Source organism: Bos taurus, chromosome X, assembly GCF_002263795.3.
Source record: "Bos taurus isolate L1 Dominette 01449 registration number 42190680 breed Hereford chromosome X, ARS-UCD2.0, whole genome shotgun sequence".
Classification (NCBI taxonomy): Eukaryota; Metazoa; Chordata; class Mammalia; order Artiodactyla; family Bovidae; genus Bos; species Bos taurus.
This window is the reverse complement of record NC_037357.1, coordinates 99,287,134-99,307,275: the sequence shown is the minus strand read 5'-3', so window position 1 is coordinate 99,307,275 and position 20,142 is coordinate 99,287,134. Positions and strand designations below refer to the sequence as shown.

The 20,142-nt window shown below is 37.1% G+C and overlaps 1 protein-coding gene across 5 annotated transcripts in view; it reads right to left on the bottom strand.

The window, feature by feature from the left end:
- EFHC2 (EF-hand domain containing 2) overlaps window positions 1–20,142 on the bottom strand; it is a 241,688-nt gene that overhangs the window by 181,488 nt on the left and 40,058 nt on the right. For all 5 annotated transcript variants that reach the window (XM_002700201.5, XM_059883805.1, XM_059883806.1 and 2 more), the window contains exon 2: window positions 16,414–16,602. In XM_002700201.5, the coding sequence (XP_002700247.2) occupies window positions 16,414–16,602 (189 nt within the window). The remainder of the gene's footprint in view (window positions 1–16,413; window positions 16,603–20,142) is intronic.

The following is a 20,142-nucleotide window of genomic DNA, read 5'->3' as shown; positions in this document are numbered from 1 at the left end:
GAACTAGAAGAAATAATTTCACAATTTGTATGAAAATACAAATAAACTCAAATAGCCAAAGCAATCTTGAGAAAGAAGAATGAAACTAGAGGAATCAACCTGCCTGACTTCAGACTATACTACAAAGCTACAGTCATCAAGACAGTATGGTACTGGCACAAAGACAGAAATATAGATTAATGGAACAAAATAGAAAGCCCCGAGATAAATCCACACACCTATGGACACCTTATCTTTGACAAAGGAGGCAAGAATATACAATGGAGAAAAGACAATCTCTTTAACAAGTGGTGCTGGGAAAACTGGTCAACCACTTGTAAAAGAAGGAAACTAAAACATTTTCTAATACCATACACAAAAATAAACTCAAAATGGATTAAAGATCTAAATGTAAGACCAGAAACTATAAAACTCCTAGAGGAAAACATAGGCAAAACACTCTCTGACATAAATAACAGCAGGATCCTCTATGACCCACCTCCCAGAGTAATGGAAATAAAACCAAAAATAAACAAATGGGACCAAATTAAATTTAAAAGCTTTTGCACAATGAAGGAAACTAGGAGCAAGGTGAAAAGATAGCATTCAGAATGAGAGAAAGTAATAGCAAACAAAGCAACTGACAAAGAATTTATCTCAAAAATATACAAGCAGCTCATGCAGCTCAATTCCAGAAAAATAAATGACCCAATCAAAAAATGGGCCAAAGAACTGAACAGACATTTCTCCAAAGAAGACATACAGATGGCTAACAAACACATGAAAAGATGCTCAACATCACTCATTATCAGAGAAATGCAAATCAAAACCACAATGAGGTATACCATCTCATGCTGGTCAGAATGGCTATTTCCAGAAGTCTACAAACAATAAATGCTGGAGAGGGTATGGAGAAAAGGGAACCCTCTTACACTGTTGGTGGGAATGCAAACTAGTACAGCCACTATGGAGAACAGTGTGGAGATTCCTTAAAAAACTGGAAATAGAACTGCCATACGACCCAGAAATCCCACTGCTGGGCATACACACCAAGGAAATGAGAATTGAAAGAGATACCTGTACTCCAATGTTCATTGCAGCACCGTTTACAATAGCCAGGACATGGAAGCAACCTAGATGTCCATCAGTAGATGATTTATAAGAAAGCTGTGGTACATATATACAATGGAATATTACACAGCTATTAAAAAGAATGCATTTGAATCAGTTCTAAAGAGGTGGATGAAACTGGGGCCCATTATACAGAGTGAAGTAAGTCAGAAAGAAAAACACCAATACAGTATATTAATGTGTATATATGGAATTTAAAAAGATGGCAACAATGACTCTATATGCAAGACAGCAAAAGAGACACAGATATAAAGAACAGACTGTTGGACTCTGTGAGAGAAGGTGAGGGTGGGATGAGTTGAGAGAATAGCACTGAAACATGTATATTATCATATATGAAGTAGATCGCCAGTCCAGGTTTGATGCATAAGACAGGGTGCTCAGGGCTGGTGCACTGGGATGCCCCTGAGTGATGGGATGGGGAGGGAGGTGGGAGGAGGGTTCAGGATGGGGAACACATGTTCACCCATGGCTGATTCATGTCAATGTATGGCAAAAACCACTACAATATTGTAAACAATTAGCCTCCAATTAAAATAAATTAATTTTTAAAAAACACTTGATATTACTAAGAGAAGTGATTCAGACCCACTGCTTAAAAATCCGTCTTCCTGAAAAAATAATTAGGTTGAGAAGAATCAGGTCACCCTGTCCAACAGAAATCACATTGCCAATCATGGGGTTTCATAAAATGAATAGAGAAAAATGAATATTCATATATTTAGTAGTAAAGATACAAATAACAACCATGATATAAAAGACAAAGGAAAAATATTTTGAAAAATATATAGTTTACCAAATATTATATAATATATATATTCAGAGGTAGTAATAATGAGAACTGAGGCAAAAACACTCTTTCATGCCATGAGACGTTGCTGGATTCTACCCAAATGAGTCAGAAGAAAGATGCTCAGATAAGCTGTCTTTTATGTTCTCTAATTGAAAGAATCTATTGTATAATTCTAATAATTACTCAGTAAGCTGGACTCCTCTATACACTGGATTATCCTATTGGTTTCAAAGTATGTTATTTACTTCCCACAAGTTCATCAACAGGTGAGTTCACAAAATGGATATTTGATATGGAAAGGTTCCTGTATCAAAAGCAAAGTAACACAAACCAACCCAGTTACAGAGTAGCTGCTAAGTTCAAAGCTCTATGTGGAGGGTACAACATTCAGTAAAATAATCTCTCCAGCTACAAAGATTACGCAGTCAAGTAAAAGAGATTAGACTGTATGCAAATAATTGCAAAACAGGGAATGGTACCTCCAAACAATTATAAGACACCAGAGATAAAGTGAAAAGCCATTAGGAAAAACAAAATATTAATAATATTCTTACAAAGCCATTCAGCATAGATTACCAAGCACTGATGTGTCAGGCACTGTGCTAAACTCTGAGAATTAAAAGATAAATGGAAATAGCCAACATTGATTAGTTATTAATACACTGGGTCAGGCAATGTGTTAAGTGCTTTTATACTCTATCTCATTTACTCCTTACAACACAGTTATAAAATAGGTATCATTGTTATCCTTGTTTTACAGAAGTCAAGGTTGAGGAAGTTAAACAATTTACCCAAGGTCTTTCTCAAGGTAAAAGAATAGTAGGACAACTGGGGTTAGAACTCACACTGCCTAGCTTCAGAGGCCACAGATTAACCATTATCTCCTGAACTGTCACAAGATTCCCACCATATTTCAGCTCAGTGAAGGACACAGAGAAGAGTAACAGGATTATTATAACAGGGGTTTGAAAATGCTCCAGTAGGAGGGGGAAGTGCTGAACCACCTGAGAACATAAAGAAGAAAGCATTAGAGTGGAGGTGACATGTGAAATGTTTCTTCAAGACTGAGCAATGAAAGAACTGGATTCATGGGCAAGTGGGTAAGGGCATTTTCTATGGAGGGAACAGCAGGTACAAAGTTATAAGAGCATGGTAGTACATAGTATGTGTGGCCCTCTGAAGGTGATCTAATTTATGCTCCATATCACCTCTTCTCAAAAAAAAAAAAAAAATGCCTTTCCTCTTTTTTGAGTCTTATCAGTCTCACATTTCCTCACCATCAGCCTCTAAGACATCTCCCTCTCTCCCTCCTCACCCCAACTCTCTCCAGCCCTTCTCCCTTTACATCCCCCAAAGCCTAAGAATCTGACTGAAAAATTTGAAGAATCCTTAAAGGATGAAGTGAAGTGAAGTCACTCAGTCATGTCCGACTCTTTGTGACCCCATGGACTATAGCCTACCAGGCTCCTCCATCCGTGTGATTTTCCAAGCAAGAATACTGGAGTGGATTGCCATTTCCTTCTCCAGGAGATCTTCCCAACCCAGGGATCGAACCCAGGTCTCCCACATTGCAGGCGGATTCTTTACCAGCTGAGCCACCAGGAGGAGGGGGAAAAGTAGAATGAGCAAAGACAAATTTTTGTTCAGCAGGCAGGGCATGGGGATAAGGAGAAAGCTGGGAACATAGGTTAATAATATTATCCCCATTACATATCAGTAAGAATCAAAGCTTCAATTAATAAAGCTGACTATAAAAGCCAACTAGACCAGAACTGAAAATAGTTTCATTTTTGAAATTCAAACATACATGTAAAAACAAATGTAGGTCGATAATTATCAGAAAAACACAAACCAAAACCAGTGAGACATCATCTCATACCTATCAGAATGGCTATCATCAAAAAGTCTACACATAATAAATGTGGCAAGGATGTAGAGAAAGGAGAACCCTTGTACACTGCTGGTGGTAATGTAAATTGGTGCAACCACTATGGAAAACAGTATGGAGGTTCACCAAAAAACTAAAAATAGAAATATCACATGATCCAGAAATTCCACTCCTGAATATATATCTGAAAAAATGAAAACACTAATTTGAAAAGATATATACACTCCAATGTTCACAGTATCATCATTTAAAATATCCAAAATATAGAAGCAATCCAAGTGTTTATCAACAGATGAATGAATGGATAAAGAGGATGTGATATATACATGCACACAATGGAATACTACTCAGCCATACAAAAGAATGTAATTTGGCCATTTGCAACAATGTGGATAGAACTAGAGGATAATTAGACTTAGTGAAATAAGTCAGAGGAAGACAAATGTTACATGTTATCATTTCTATGTGAAATCTAAAAAATAAATGAATATTACAGACAGACTCAAAGATAGAAGCATTGGTCACGAGTGGGGAAAGGGGGGGCAAGACAGGGATAGGGAATAATTAAGAGATACAAACACTTACGTATAAAATAAGTAAGCAACAAGGATATATTATACAGCACAGGAAAATATAGCCATTATTTATTTTATAATAACCTGAAATGGCATATAATTTATAAAAGCATTAAATCACTGTTATATACCTGAAATTAATATAATATTGTAAATCAACTACATTTCAATAAAAAGTTTAAAATTTTTAAAAAAGTACCCTGAAATACTAGATGAAAAAATCAACAAGTAGAACCAGAGACAGAATAAAATACACTCAAAGACAGATTTCATATTTTAGGCTAAAAAGGAGGGAAACAACAGGGTGGACTACAAAGGAAGTAAAATTTTTGATTAAACATAAAAGGACTACATGAAGTTTCTAGAACCTAGGTGATAATGATGTAAAATCTTTGAGTTTAGAATAATCAGAATGTATATACAACTGTAGTAGTCTATTGCTGACTGCTATTAGTTCAGAATAGGGAAAAATAAAACAATAATAAACGTAGTTACCAAACCTTTCTCCTAAAAGACCATTAAGTGAATTTGCTCAAATAGAAGACAAGACAAACTCTCTTATTTAAACAATAGAAATAAATTTAAACCACCTTAATACCCACAGCATAATGGAACACTGGGGAACAAATGGAAAGAGCAATGCATCAGTAGTTTAATGGCTACATTTTTAGAACTTGCTGGTCTCAATGTCAGCACCTCCAGACTGGTTCCTCTGAAATATGGCAGAATTTGTGCCAAAGAAAAATGCAAGAATCCTGCAGCACAGGAGGTAACTGGGATACTCCCAGCTTCACTTCCCCTGGGAACACTGCCCTCCCTAACCCATGTAAGAAAATAAGCCAAGTCTTAAGCAAAAGAGGAGTGTTAATTCTTTAGGACTAGGTAGGATGAGCCAGGCACTTGATGTGCATTGTCCATCTGATGCTCCCAGTAACTCTAAGACAGGTTTGTTATTCCTACTTGACAGATGAAGGAATTAAGACCAAGAGAAGTTAAAAGCACAGTCCAGGACTTCCCTGGTGGTCCAGTGTTTAAGACTCCATGCTTCCATTTTGAGGAAGGGTTTGATTCCTGGTCAGAGAAGTTCCACATGCCACACAGTATGGGAAAAAAAAAAAAAAAAACAACATAGCCCAGATGAAATAGATAATAAATGATAAATCCAAGTTTTGAATCCAACTGTCTGACTGAAACCATTGCAGTCTCTACTACACCTCCTCCCATTACAGGGCACTGCAGGAGGATAATGGTCCTTAGGGTTACCGCAACTAATGTACAGAGTTCATTTCCAACAACACTCCATTTGAGTTCAGTGTACCCTGGGTCCAATCCTAGAGGTAAAGGAAAAGACCCCGGCAATAATCATGATAATGATGATGATAATAATTCTACTTTCCTAAAAAGAGAAGTCAGCAATTACAAGACCTGGGACAGAGAAAGACGAAGTAGAGAACGGGAAGGAAGTTAAATAGGGCACACATGATGGAAGATGAATAACGCATGAAAGTAAAGAGGAGGATTGAAGAGAGAGACAAAGTTCAGTAAAAGAGAAAAACAGAGAAGTCAAAAGAATGGAAGGGGAAGGATTAAGGAGGTTGAGAGATGGGATATAAGAAAAGGAAAATGAGACAAAATTCAAAAAAAAAAATGAAGATAAGCATTTCTGCCCCACCTTCAATAATGTGGAATTCATGCCCTCCCTGCCACCTCCCCATTTCTGATGCCCTAGAATGAACAGTCATGTGCTCTCAATTATTTATACCTCTGATAAAAGGTTTATGATAATGACATGTGTCCCTGAAGGATCCTCCTTATTGAAAGAACTATTACCACACTAAACAGCACAATGAATTTCATAGTCAGAATAGGTATTTAAATAGAGGAGCATAATTTAAATAAGCAGAAGGAAAGGAACGATTCTAACATGTTTAAATTTAGAAATTGGCAATGCTAAATGTTTTTAAAACCTCTGAAGGGAGTTAGGAGAGTAACTTATTTGGGAAAAAAAAAAAAAAAAAAACTATGTTTAAAAATAAAGGGATATCAATCCAGAGAATGAAAAAAATGATTACACAAATACCCAGAAATCTGCCATGGTGAATTATCACATGTGAATTGGCTGCACTTTGTTTATATACATACAGAGTATCAAAGCTGTGCCTCAAATCTTAAATCCCAAACAGACTCCAGAGAAGTAAGATTCCACTAATATGAAGGTGAAGAACAGGCAAAACTAATCTATAGTGATGGAAGTCAGAGCAATGGAGGAGTGCTGAATGGAAGGCGGCATAAGGGGACTTTGTGGTGGGAGAGATGTAAATGCTGTCCAGAATGGTGGCTACCTATGTGTACTGGTAGAACTCATAGGACTGTATGCTGAAAGTGGGTACATTTTATCCTAAATAAATTGTATCTCAATAAAGTTGATTAAAATAAAGACTCAAACAATAAAACCCTAAAGGAGTAGAGTTTTCTGTGTCCTGATTGTGGTGGTGGTTACATGAATCTCTGTGATAAAATTTCGCAGAACTATAAACTAATGGGAAAATATGAGTGCATGTAAAAACTGGTGACATTCAATTAAGGTCTGGAAGTTTAGTACTATACCAATGTCAATATCCTGCTTTTGATAATGTACTGCATTTGTCTAAGATAAGATTGGGGAAAGAGTCTATGCCATTTTTGTGATTTCTTATAAGTTAAAAATAATTTCAAAAATATTTTTTAAAAAGAACGTGGATTATATAGTTCGTATTTGTACCATTACCCACCATCAGAGTTACAAAAAGGGTGAGCTTACTACAGGGCAGAATCCTGCAAGAACAAAATTCAGGAAGGTAAATAATTGTTTAAATGTTTCCAAAAACCTGCAGCTGGTCTGATTTCAGAAGGGGAAAGTACATAAACATTACTCTATAGATGAAAAATTCAGAACAAAATATAAATGAGCTTTAAAATATAAGTCAACAAATCAAATAGTAATCATTAGTTCTGAATTTGTGAGCTACAGTGTTACACATGACAAAGGTTTTTGTGTTAAAAAAAAAAAAATCAGGGTGTACAGAGAACAACCATGCAAAGAAGCAGCAAGAGGGAGGGTCTGCAAGCCAAGAAGTGAGGCCTTAAGAGAAATCAACCCTGATAGCACAGTAATCTTGAACTTCTAACCTCCAGAACTGTGAGAAAATTAATATCTGTGGCTTAAGGCACTCAATCTATGGTATGTTGCTATGGCAGTCCAGAAGATTAATATATTAAACTATAATTTATACTTCATAAAATTTACCTCTTATAAGTACACTTCAATGACTTTTCATAAATCTATAGAGTTGTGTAATCATCACCACAACCTAGTTTAAAACATTTCCATCACCCCCTCAAAATTCCCTCTCCTACTGCCAGCCCCAGGCAAACTATTGATCTGCTTTCTCTGATGTAGTTGCCTTTTTTAGGATTTCAGATAGACGGAATCATACAATATGAAGTCTTCTGTATCTGATTTCTTAGTAAGTTTTTGGGGCTGATCCACATTGTATTAATACTACACATCAGTAGTTTCTTCCTCTTGACAAATGGTTTCCACTGTATGGCTGTACCACATTTTGTTCATCCATTCATCATCTGATGGACATTTGGGTTGTTCCCTGTTGTGGGCTACGTATGTTTCAATTTCTCTTAGAAATATATGTAGGAGTAGAATTAACTGAGTCATGTGGTCGTGACTAATGGTTAAATATGTCATGAGCACATATTTAACTATTTAAGAAACTGCCAACCAGTCTTCCAAAATGGCAATACCATTTTACATTCCTTTCAGGAATATATAAAAGTTTCAGCTTCTTAACAGCCTTGCCAACACTTGGTATGTCAGTCTTTTTAAGTTATAGCCATTCTAATGGGTGTGCAGTAGTATCTACTCAGGTTTAAGCTCAAAAAGACAATTTTAACTTTGAGCTAATAAGAATAAGCCACAGGCCTACTACTGCTAAAACGTTTAACCCTGAGGGGAAGGTCTTAAAATTTTTCTAGTAACTAAACTCTAGTTTTTAGCAAAGAGGGGAGGAAAAACTCTTCTTCAATAAAAGACTCATTTATGAACCTCATTATTTTTATTCTAAAACCATTTATTCCAAATTTGCAGATATTTTTATAAAGTGCCTTTTGAATTTCAAAAGATTAGAGAAAGCCATAATATATGATGAAACTGGAAATTTTATCAGTTTAACAAATTTAATGAAGGTAATTATGTGTTTTAATGATAAATACAGAACATACAGTTGGGAATTTGGGATATGAAGTGCTTGATTTCAGGCAAGCCTTTTGATTTCTTCTTTAAAACTAAATAGCTGAAGAGTATGTAATTGTGACTTAAAACTTGGGTTTAAATGGCAATTATTGTGATTACATTATGTTATATATATTGCTGTCTTTTATGAAATGATCCCCATAGGTTTCAGATAACCTGAAAATTACATAAACCTATGGAACATTTTTCATTTGACATTTTGGGCATGGTTTAAAGGTATAATGTCTGACACATATAATATTTTTAATTGTATTTAATTTATATATACTCATTATATTTTGTAAGATTCCTGATTTGGCTTTAGGCAAAACTTTGAGTGTCTATAGTAGTTTATTGTTCTTTGCCAATCATATGAAATTCTAACCTACTTGATGGCTCCTTGATCACCCTGCAGGAAAATTAAACATTTTGGCTGGTATTGGATAAGAAAGAGAAAAACAGCCCCTGATATCCAGGAGCCAACCTGACACTATCAGCTGGCTTTGGTGCTGCTACAAGCTGGTCTGCTAAACATGAAAACTTCCAGAGGATACTATTTTCAGACAAGGCCACTTTGTGAACACAATGGATCAAGATGAAAAAAAGAGAGAGATCAGACCATAGCTACATCTGAACACAGAACATGAATGTTGTCCAAGCCACAAAACGCCAAATATCCCCCTGTCCTAGGAGTAAGGGCTGCTTCTGTCCCAATTACAGATATAGTCTTACATCTAGTCTCCTCTCTCCATAAATGAGATTACTTAAGATACAGAATCTTTTTTAAAAAATGAGCAAAAGAACTGAATAGACACTTTTCCAAAGAGGAAACACAGAGGGCCAACAGGCAAATGAAAAGACATTCAACATCACTTAATCATCAGGGAAATGCAAAACCACAATAAGATATCAACTCATACCTATCAGAATGACTATGATCACAAAGACAACAAATAACAAATGTTGGTGAAGATGTGGAGAAAAGTGAATCCTTGTGTGCTGTTGGTGGGAATGTAAACTAGTACAGCCACTGTGAAAACAGTATGGAGGGTTTTCAAAAAACTATAAACAGAACTGCCATAGGACCCCTGGTGGCTCAGACCATAAAGCCTCTGCCTACAATGCAGGAGACCCGGGTTCGATCCCTGGGTCGGGAAGATCCTCTGGAGAAGGAAATGACAACCCACTCCAGTATTCTTGCCTGGAAAATCCCATGGACGGAGGAGCCTGGGGGCTACAGTCCAGGGGGTTGCAAAGAGTCAGACACGACTGAGCGACTTCACTTTGGATTTCACTTTTTCACCATAGGACCCAGCAATTCTACTCCTGGATATACATCTGAAAGACAAACAAAAAACACTAATTCGAAAAGATGCATGTACCTCAATGTTCACAGTGGCATTATTTACAATTGCCAACCTATGAAAACAACCCAAGTGTCCATCAACAGATGACTGAATACAGATGTGGGGTGTGTTTGTGTGTGTGTGTGTGTGTGTGTGTGTATACTAACCTACTTGATCGCTCCTTGATCTCCCTGCAGGAAGATGTGTATATACACACACACATACGACTACTACTGAGCTATAAAAAAGAATGAAATTTTGTAATTTGCAGCAACATGAATAGCCTTGCAGGGTACTATGACAAGTGATATAAATCAAACAAATAGTGTATGATATTACTCATGTGAAAATCTAAAAAATATAATAAATTAGTGAATATACAAAAAGAAGCAAATTCAGATACACAGAACAAACCAGTGGTTACCAGTGCAGGGAGAAAAGGGGGATGGACAATAAAATAAGCTATAAGGATATATTGTACAACACAAGGAATATATCCAATATTTTATAATAACTATAAATAGAGTATAACCTTTAAAATTGTGAACCACTATATTGTACACCTGTAACCTATATACTGTACAACAACTATATTTCAATTTAAAAGATACACAGTCATAGCAGTAACCCCACTTCCTGACAGCACCCAATCTAGAGCAAGGCCTCACTTCTTTAAATCCTCTCCAAAATTACCTAACATGAGCCCAAATCTTATAGTAAGTCTTTTCTAACACTTGCTTACTTAGACATCCCACAGTTACTCATAGTAGATGTTTTTCCTCACTGCAATGAGTAACAAACCAACTTGCTCAATGAAAAACACACATCAAGGTGACCCAAGAGATGAGGTTATATTTTAAATTGTTATTTTTATATTGTTCAAAGCATAAAGAGCCACACAGTACTACATATACAATCAGCTCACCATAAACCCCTTATAAACAAATCCAAAGTTATTAAAATTCCAATTCTATGGTCAGTAGTTTGGATTATAATCATTATGTTCACAGTAGATGGAAAAAATAATATTTTAAATGCATGCATACCCCATAGGATCAACCTTTACCCTGCCACTTACTATAATAGAGTCATTTGCAAAGCAGCAAACAAATTAGGCTAACTAGGAGCTATTGACAAATGAAGAGAAATGAAACCATAATTGTAGTCTATGTAAAAGATGCTTAACATCCAGATAAAAGTCATTAAAAAACATTCAGTCATTTGAGTATTTCTAACTAGACTGACTTTTTATAAAAGCAGCTAACAATAGCAATGGCAGCATATTATAAACTACTAAATGCCAAACTTCAATTAACAATAAAGCAGTAGGTACCTGATGTAATTAGAAAGAGCCCCAGGCCAGGAGATTCAGGGTCTGGGCTTAGTTTTAGGATCAGTTTGCCTTTAGTCACAGACTACATGCCACAGACTAAGACTCAAGTCTTAGGCACAGACTGCTAAAGGTAAGGGGGTATTAAGCAAGCATCTAGCCAAGTTCCCCCCTCATAGTCAAGGAAACTGAGGCTCAGAGAGGGAAGGTGACAAAGCCACAATCATAAAGATATTAGTTCCAGTGCCTCCAACATGCATCCTCAGAACACTATCTCTGCCACACTTTTTGCAAGTGGTTCCTCATTTAAAGAATGAGAACAGTCATCCATGTTTGCTTCTTCCTGGGATGTTGACTGGAACTAACTTGTTGAGTGAATATGCACTTGCTTATATTTAAACAAATTCACGAAATAACTAGTCTTTGGGCAGTGGGTGCAGTATCAGGCAAAATTGTGTTTGGCTACTTGCATAAATCCTCCCACTGGCAAGGGTTTTAAAAGCACATTGGTGGTGGTTTAGTCGCTAGGTCATGTCCTACTCTTACAACCTCATAGACTGTAGCCTGCCAGGCTCCTCTGTCCATGGGATGCTCCAGAAAAAAATACTGGAGTCTGTTGCCATTTTCTTCTCCAGGGGATCTTCCCAACCCAGAAATCAAACCTGGGTCTCCTGCATTGCAGGCAGGTTCTTTACCAACTGAGCTACAAGGGAAGCTTTAAAACACATTAGGGCTGTGTTTCTCAATGGGCACGGTATTTGCATTTTAGGTAGAATATTCAGTTGGGGGGTTCCCCTCCCCAAGTTGCAGGATGTAAAATACAAGGCTGGGTCCCAGCTACTCAAATAGCAGCAGCACTTCTGTGTCAGGTCTGGCCCTAGGGCGAGGCAATTGAAAACATCAAAACTAATGCCAAAAATCCAGGATGAACAAAATACGACCATGTTAAATAAAGACAGAATCAGCACTACTGATTTTCCCTTTTGCCTCAGGCTCCAATATGGCTCAGCATGACACAGTTACTGATCCTGTCTTTATTTAACATGCTATTTTGTTCATCCTGAATTTTTGCATTAATTTTAAAGATACTTCATGGGAACTTGAATAGAATTTGTATCCTACTGTTGTGTGAAAATTGTATAAATCTTAATTATGTTGAATTGGTTCATAGTGCTTTTCAGGTCTACTATATCCTTCTACTTCTCTGTATATTCAATCTATTGGCTTTTGAGAGTTTGATATTGAAACGCCAACTAAAAATCTTAATTAATCTACTTTAAAAAATAATTGTAATATATAGTGGAAGTATATGTAAACTTGTTCTGTATTTTCCCAAGTTTCTTGTAAATGTGTTGTCATATTTCCATAATTTAAAAAATATAAGCAAAAAATTTTTTAATTATTTCATTAAAATATTACCTGGCTGATTACTGAGTTTAGGGGCACCCCTTAAATTCTGTACTCAAGACAAGTGCCTCACTTGTTTTATCATAGTCCAGTTCTCTTCCCAGTCATTGGGACAACTCAAAACACCTCCAGACATTTCCAAAGGTCTCCCTAGGTTGAGGACCTCTAAAATAGGGATTGATTTTTCTCATTTAATAGGATGTCCGAGAGACATGGCTCAGGCCTGAAACGGTAGTCACTTGATGCCATCAGGGCCCTAGATTTCCTTTATCTCTGCTGCATTCACAAGATGGCTGCTGTGCCCCGAGGAATTACGTCCTACTTCCAGACAGGAAAACACAGCAGTAAAAACATATCAGCTGAGCCTGACACCTTTAATTAGAAAAATCACTTTCCCAAGAGCCCCACCCTTTGGCCACCTGATGCAAAGAGCCGACTGATTGGAAAAGACTCTGATGCTGGGAAAGACTGAAGGCAGGAGGAAGAGGGGATGACAGAGGATGAAATGGTTGGATGGCATTACTGACTCAATGAACATGCGTTTGAGCTAGCTCCAGGAGTTGGCGATGGACAGTGAAGCCTGACGAGGTTGCAAAGAGTCGGACAGGACTGAGCGACTGAACAACCACAACCACCCTAATAAGCTTTAACTCACGTGTCATTAGCTAGAAGTGAGCCAAGTGGCCAGCCTTAGCTGTAGGGAGCCTGGGAACACAAACGCATGTAAGTGGGCACATCTCCAGCCTGAATAAAACTGGCCTCATTAAAGGGGAGAGTGAAGAAAAGATAAAAGAGCTAGAAATGTCTGCCATGAGGATCACTGCAAATAGTCTCTTCTCTGCTTATAATCTGATGGTCTGCCTGAGCAGAATGTTTTCATGGTCACTTTTAGAATTATGGACAGAAGCTGGAATATTATCTCAGGTTGGGCTCCGTAGAAGCAGAGTCTGAAACAGGGGTTTAGGTATGTTTGATTTATTATTAAGGGCATACTCTTGGGACAAACTTGAAAGGGAGTGAGAGGAACAGCCAAGGGAAGGGAAATCATCCAAGGGAGGATGCATTCTCATATGAAATTTTGCCGAGGCTTAATGGACAAGGAGGGCTTCCCTCACAGCTCAGACAGTAAAGAATCTGCAATGCAGGAGAGCTGGGTTCGATCCCTGGGTCAGGAAGATCCCCTGCAGGAAGGCATGGCAACCCACTCCAGTATTCTTGTCTGGAGAATTCCATATACAGAGGGCTCTCTGTATATAGCCCATATATGTAGCCCATATAGGGTGGGCTACAATCTATGGGGTCGCAAAGAGTTGGACAAAGCTGAGCAACTAACACTTTACTTTTGTAACGCACAAGGGGCCATGAGCCTAAATCAAGCATGACACAGAATTGTTCCATGTTAAAGAAGCTCAGCCTTTCACCGTTGACAAATCAGTCAGCCATTTGCTACCCCATCCTATGCTGAAGTAAGTGGCCATGGTAACCTCCCAGGTGAACTCTCTGGGTGATGCAATGTCCACTAGCCAAGACAACACTCCATGGAGGGTTACAAGAATGAGTTGTTAGCCAAAGCACTTGCTGCACTAGCTGTGGGGGGTGGGGTGCCCGTTGGGGGTGGGGAGGATCAAAAGCACTTACTACAGATATTAATTATGATGCACTTTCCAAAAATCTGCCTTTATTTCTACCTTATATTGTTTGAGAAAGTAGCCCTAGATATATTGCTATGATTAAAAGCTGTTAGAAAAGTGTCTCATTTTCAAGAAAAACGATTAACAGGTGTTGACTTGTTTTGTTAAGCCACAAATGCCAAAAGCACTTTATAATTTGCTCTGGGTATTAACCAGGATCCAATCTGTAGTTCACAATCTCATCAGAGCATGTAAATATTTCATAGTCTTAGTGTCTCATTTAAAGCTCAATGAATATTTAATTGAAGTTGACCAACAAAATAACTGAATTATGTTACATTTAGTTAGGCCTGAAATGAGCAAGCTCTTCATTTTCTCAAGTAGTTTGAAGCTAAAATTATTCCAACTTCATGAAATATTCTACACAATTTTATAAGTAATTAAAAGACTGTAAAATAGACTCAAAAGCACATATTAAATATTGAGAAAAACATGAAATAAAATGAATTTTCAACTTTAAATACAAGAGAATAGTTTAATATATTGTGGCCTACATTATTTATCAGTTGGAGGATTAAACTATTCTCAATACACTCTTTTTGACATAAGTAAAAATAGAATCTTTTCTTTGATGCTTGCAAGTTAAATATTCTAGAATGATGATGTGCAAACACCTATAAGATTGATATTAACAGGAAACTATGCATGAGCCACTCAAGTAAGTCAGCCCAGAAAGTGTTTCTGAACCCTAGGTCCAGCATTAAGCAAGGTATATACTAAAAATAATCCAAAAAAGAGAAATATTGAGGACTTCACTGGTGGTTGGGTCCAGAGGTTAAGAATCTGCCTGCCAATGCCAGGGACAAGGGTTCAATCCCTGGTTGGGGAACTAAGATCCCGCATACTATAGAGCAACTAAACCCACGTGCTACAACTTCTTAGCTCACACACCACCTCTAGAAAGTCTGTGCAAGATCCCACATGATGCAATGAAGATCCCACACAGCAAATAAATAAATTTTAAAAAGAGAGAGAGTGAAATATTGGTCCACATTCAAAGTAGAGAAGGTTTCCTAAGAAAGAAGCTTTCCCATGGTCTGTTAAATCTCCATAAGTGTCAGAACTGGACTTCAAAAGAAGTGTGTGCTCTGATTGACCCTAACTTGGATGACATGGAATATGTCACTTCTGCCAAATCTGAAGACATTTTAATTGGAATCAAAGCATTGCCAACTAGTCCCCATGTTAAGGCTGCTAAAAACTACCTGGTAAGTTTAGCATACTAATGTTTGAATTCTTTAGTCCTGAGTTAGTTTTTATTTATAGGACCTAAATAATTTAATAACAAATTCTCGGAAAACAGACCGCGGGGCCATGGTGACACAGGGCTGTGTGACAAAACAGAGCATATCCACACAGCTGCCTTGTGGGAAACAACTGGCCACTTTGGGTTTTCTCCCTTTGCTCTTGGTCCCTTTTTAGAGATTCAAATGGACTGCCTACTTCAATTGTAAATACGCCAGTATATGTGCATGTGTTATGCACACAAACACACATCACAAAAACTCCAGACTGCTGTCTAATAATGGCACCTCTTTCCCTCACTTCCACAATTCTGGCCTATCACCCTTGGTCTTCAAGGGTGGGGAACCATAATTAGTATGGAGAAAAGACAAGGAGGCATTTTCCTGTTGCATTCAATGGCACACTCAGAATCACACAAAATTCTTTAGTTAATGGCAATCGCTAAGCAAAAGTGGCAGTCTGACTAGACCCTTACTGTCTATAGAAGGACACTATCCTGTCCAGGACAGGAGATAAGAGAATGGTTGATAAGCATTCACCATGAAAGGTGATGAACATTAGGCATCCTGTGACCAATGTGCCTGGTCAGAAACAGAATCAGGGATAACTTTTCTTTGCTTAGAGTACTTTTATGTCATTTCAAATGAACATTTACGTTGAGGACTCATTTTCTCAAATCTACTTAATATTTAGGTACATGTAACATTTTAAGACTGCATGTCTCCCAATGTCACGTGACTTACCTGTTTATCGAAAGCCACCCAAGATGGTGAGTCAGTTCCCATTCCTTTAGGAAATACACTGTATTTTGGCTTTATCTTCTGTCCGAAAAGCAGTTCTCCACCTATTCCTGGTTTATCTTCACCCACCAGCATCCTAACATTGTTGCAAAAGCCCCAGTGTTGAGATTTGTGGAATTTCTCTTTTCCCATCTGTGAACACAAGAGACAACCCAAAATGGCCAAAGTTATTCTTTCTGCCTTTTCATATTTGCTTTAAAAGGTAAACATATTTCCCATCATTTATTTTTCCCATTACAAAATGCAAATTAGAGTGGCAAATAATTATGATCAATCTTCACCATAAACTTGTGCCTCATTTTAAATTCAGTTCATTTTAACAAATTCAAAACCTTGAAAAGCAATAAGAACAAATCCAATGCTCCATGCTATTTAAAACATTTCAAAATAACTGTTACTGCAAGTGAACATTTAGGACATTAACTTGCTAATTGGTCTATTCCACTTATTTGCCAAGAATGCAAACAGGGGGAAAAAAAGAAACTTCTCTACTTCAGAGTAAAAAATGTAACAGTTTTCCCACAGAAATCGAAATATTATCTTAATCAAAATGGAGAATAAAATCTTTTCCTCATTAAATAAGTGTCACAGGAAATTTGTCAGAGCTGACATTGTCCTCCTAACTGTAGAACCTTGCCCTCCCTCTTCCCCACTTCCCCTCACATCTTTTCTGAGGATCTGACCAGAAAGGGCAAAGCCCAGATAATGCTTCCAAGGACTGGCAAAGATGTGGGCCAACAGCAATGTGCATGCACTGCTAGTAGAAAAGTAAAGCAGAAAAATCAATCTGAGGAAAGATATGGTAATACCTAGCAAAGTGAAAGGCATATGCTTGCCCAGACACCTAGCATGTCCACTTCTAAGTATCTTCTGCCCTTTGCATGGGGAGCTATAAATCAGATTATTTGTTACAGCAGTGTTAGTAAGAGTGAAAAATAGGAAACAATCTAAATGTCTATCAGTAGCAGAAAAGATACCTCAATTGTGTTCTCTTTATAAAATGGAATATAAATACAGAGGTCTAAAATTATATGCATCAATATGGACAAATTTCAAAAACTATCAAGCAAAAAAAAGGTAGGACACAAAATTTGATCACTTCATCTTATATGAAGTCTGAAAATATTCAAAAACACAGGGTTGTTTATGGATAATGTAAGCATATAAATGATAAGCAGCAAATTCAAATTAATATAATATCCATGATGATGCATGATATAATAAATATCACATGATATTTATATGTGATATATTAATATATTTGTTGTATCATATATCATATTATGAACATCCATGTACACCACAGCCCTGTAGAAAAAAATAGAACATTTCAGATACAATTAAAGCTGTCTCTCATCCCGTTCCTGATTTCAATATCTGTAAGTCTGCTTCTGTTTTGTAAATGAATTCATTTGTATTTTTTTAAAAACTAGATTCCACATATGAGTGATATCATATGATTATTTGTGGATGAACACACTACTATATATATGACAGAAAACCAACAAGGACCTACTGTATAACACAGGGAACTCTACTTGATATTCTGCAGTAACCTATCTGAGAAAAGAATATAAAAAAGAATGAACATATGTATCATATATGTATAACTGAATCACTTTGCTATATGTGTGTGTGTGTATGTGTTTGTGTGTCTGCTCGGTCATATTCAACTCTTTGTGACCCAATGGACTGTAGCCCGCCAGGCTCCTCTGTCCATGGAATTTTCCAGGCAAGAATACTGGAGCAGATTGTCATTTTCTCCTCCAGGGGACCTTCCCAACCCAGGGATCAAACCCACATCTCTTGCATCTCCTACACTGGCAGGTGGATTCTTTACCACTGAGCCACCTAGGAAGCCCACCATATATGTAAAACTGAATCACTTCGCTGTGTAACTGAAAGTAACACAGTCTTGTAAATCAATTATGTTCCAATAAAAATAAAATATTAAAAAAATAAATATAAGCCCTCTCTCAGAGTTCATGCTCCTTGTCTCCCTCTCCAGAGGTAACAAGTATCCTGAATTTGCTGCTTGAACTTGAATACTTTGCCAGGATTATGTAGATCCAGGGCAATAGCCTCTTGCAAAGCATGATGCATTGGCAGGAAGTCTGAAAGGAAGTTCAAAAATACTTTGTTTCAAGGCAACCTATGAAATGGGATAAAATATTTGAAAATAATATACATGAAAAGGAATTAATATCCAAAATATAAAAAGAACTCATACAACTCAATAACAAAAAATCTGATTAAAAAATGGACAGAAGATATGAACACATATTTTTCCAAAGAAGATATTCAACTGGCCGACAGGTACATAAGAAGATGTGCAACATCACTAATCATCAAGGATATGCAAATCAAATCCATAATGAGATACCACCTCACACCTGTTAGGATGGCTATTTTGTCAAAAAGGTAAGAAATAACAAGTGCTGGCAAGGATGTGGAGAGAAGGGAACCCTTCTGTACTGGTGGTGAGAATATATATTGGTGTAGCCACTATGGAAAATAGTATGGAAGTTCCTTTAAAAATTAAAAATAGAACTACCACATGACTCAGCAATTCTACTTCTGGGTATTTATTCAAAGAAAATAAAAATACTAACTTGAAAAGATATGTACACCCCATGTCCATCTGTCGCATTATTTACAATAGCCAAAAGAGAAACAACCTAAAGTGGTTACTGACAGATGAATTAATATTATTATATTATTCAGCCATAAAAAAGACTTGCCACTTGCAGCAACATGGATGAACCCTAAGGGCATAACACTAAGTGAAATGTCAGACAGAGAAAAACAAGTATTATATGATTGCACCTATATGTGGAATCTTAAAAAGAATAAAAAATAAACAAATTCATAGATACAGAGAACCAACTGGTGGTTGCCAGAGGTGGAGGGTGGGGGTGGGCAAAATGGGTGAAGGTGATCAAAATGTACAAACGTTCAATTATAAAATAAATAAGTCATGGGGATGTAATACACAGCATGGTGACTATAGTTAATACTGTACTATTGGTATATATTTTAGAGTGTCAAATAGAGTAAATCTGGAAAATTCTCATCACCAGAAAACAAAAAACTTGTAACTATTGTGTGATAGTAGATGCTAACCAGACTTATTGTGATCATTTTGCGATATATACAAAGATGGAATCATTACATTTTACACCTACAACTAATATAATGTTATATAAAGAAGGCTGAGCACTGAAGAATTGATGCTTTTGAACTGTGGTGCTGGAGAAGACTCTTGAGAGTCTCTTGGACTGCAAGGAGATCAAACTAGTCAATCCTAAAGGAAATCAATCCTGAATACTCATTGAAGGACTGATGCTGAAGCTCCAATACTTTGGCCACCTGATGCAAAGAGTCAACTCACTGGAAAAGACACTAATGCTGGGAAAGACTGAGGGCAGGAAGAGAAGGGGGTGGCAGAGGATGAAATGGTTGGATGGCATCATCGACTCAATGGAAATAAGTTTGAGCAAACTCTGGGAGATAGTGAAGGACAAGGAGGTCTGGTGTGCTGCAGTCCATGGGGTCACAAAGAGTTGGCCATGACTTAGCCTCTGAACAACAACAAATTAATTAATATTAATAAAAATTAAATACCCAAAAATTAAAAGGCAAATACAAGACCTCATTTTTTCTTATAGTGAA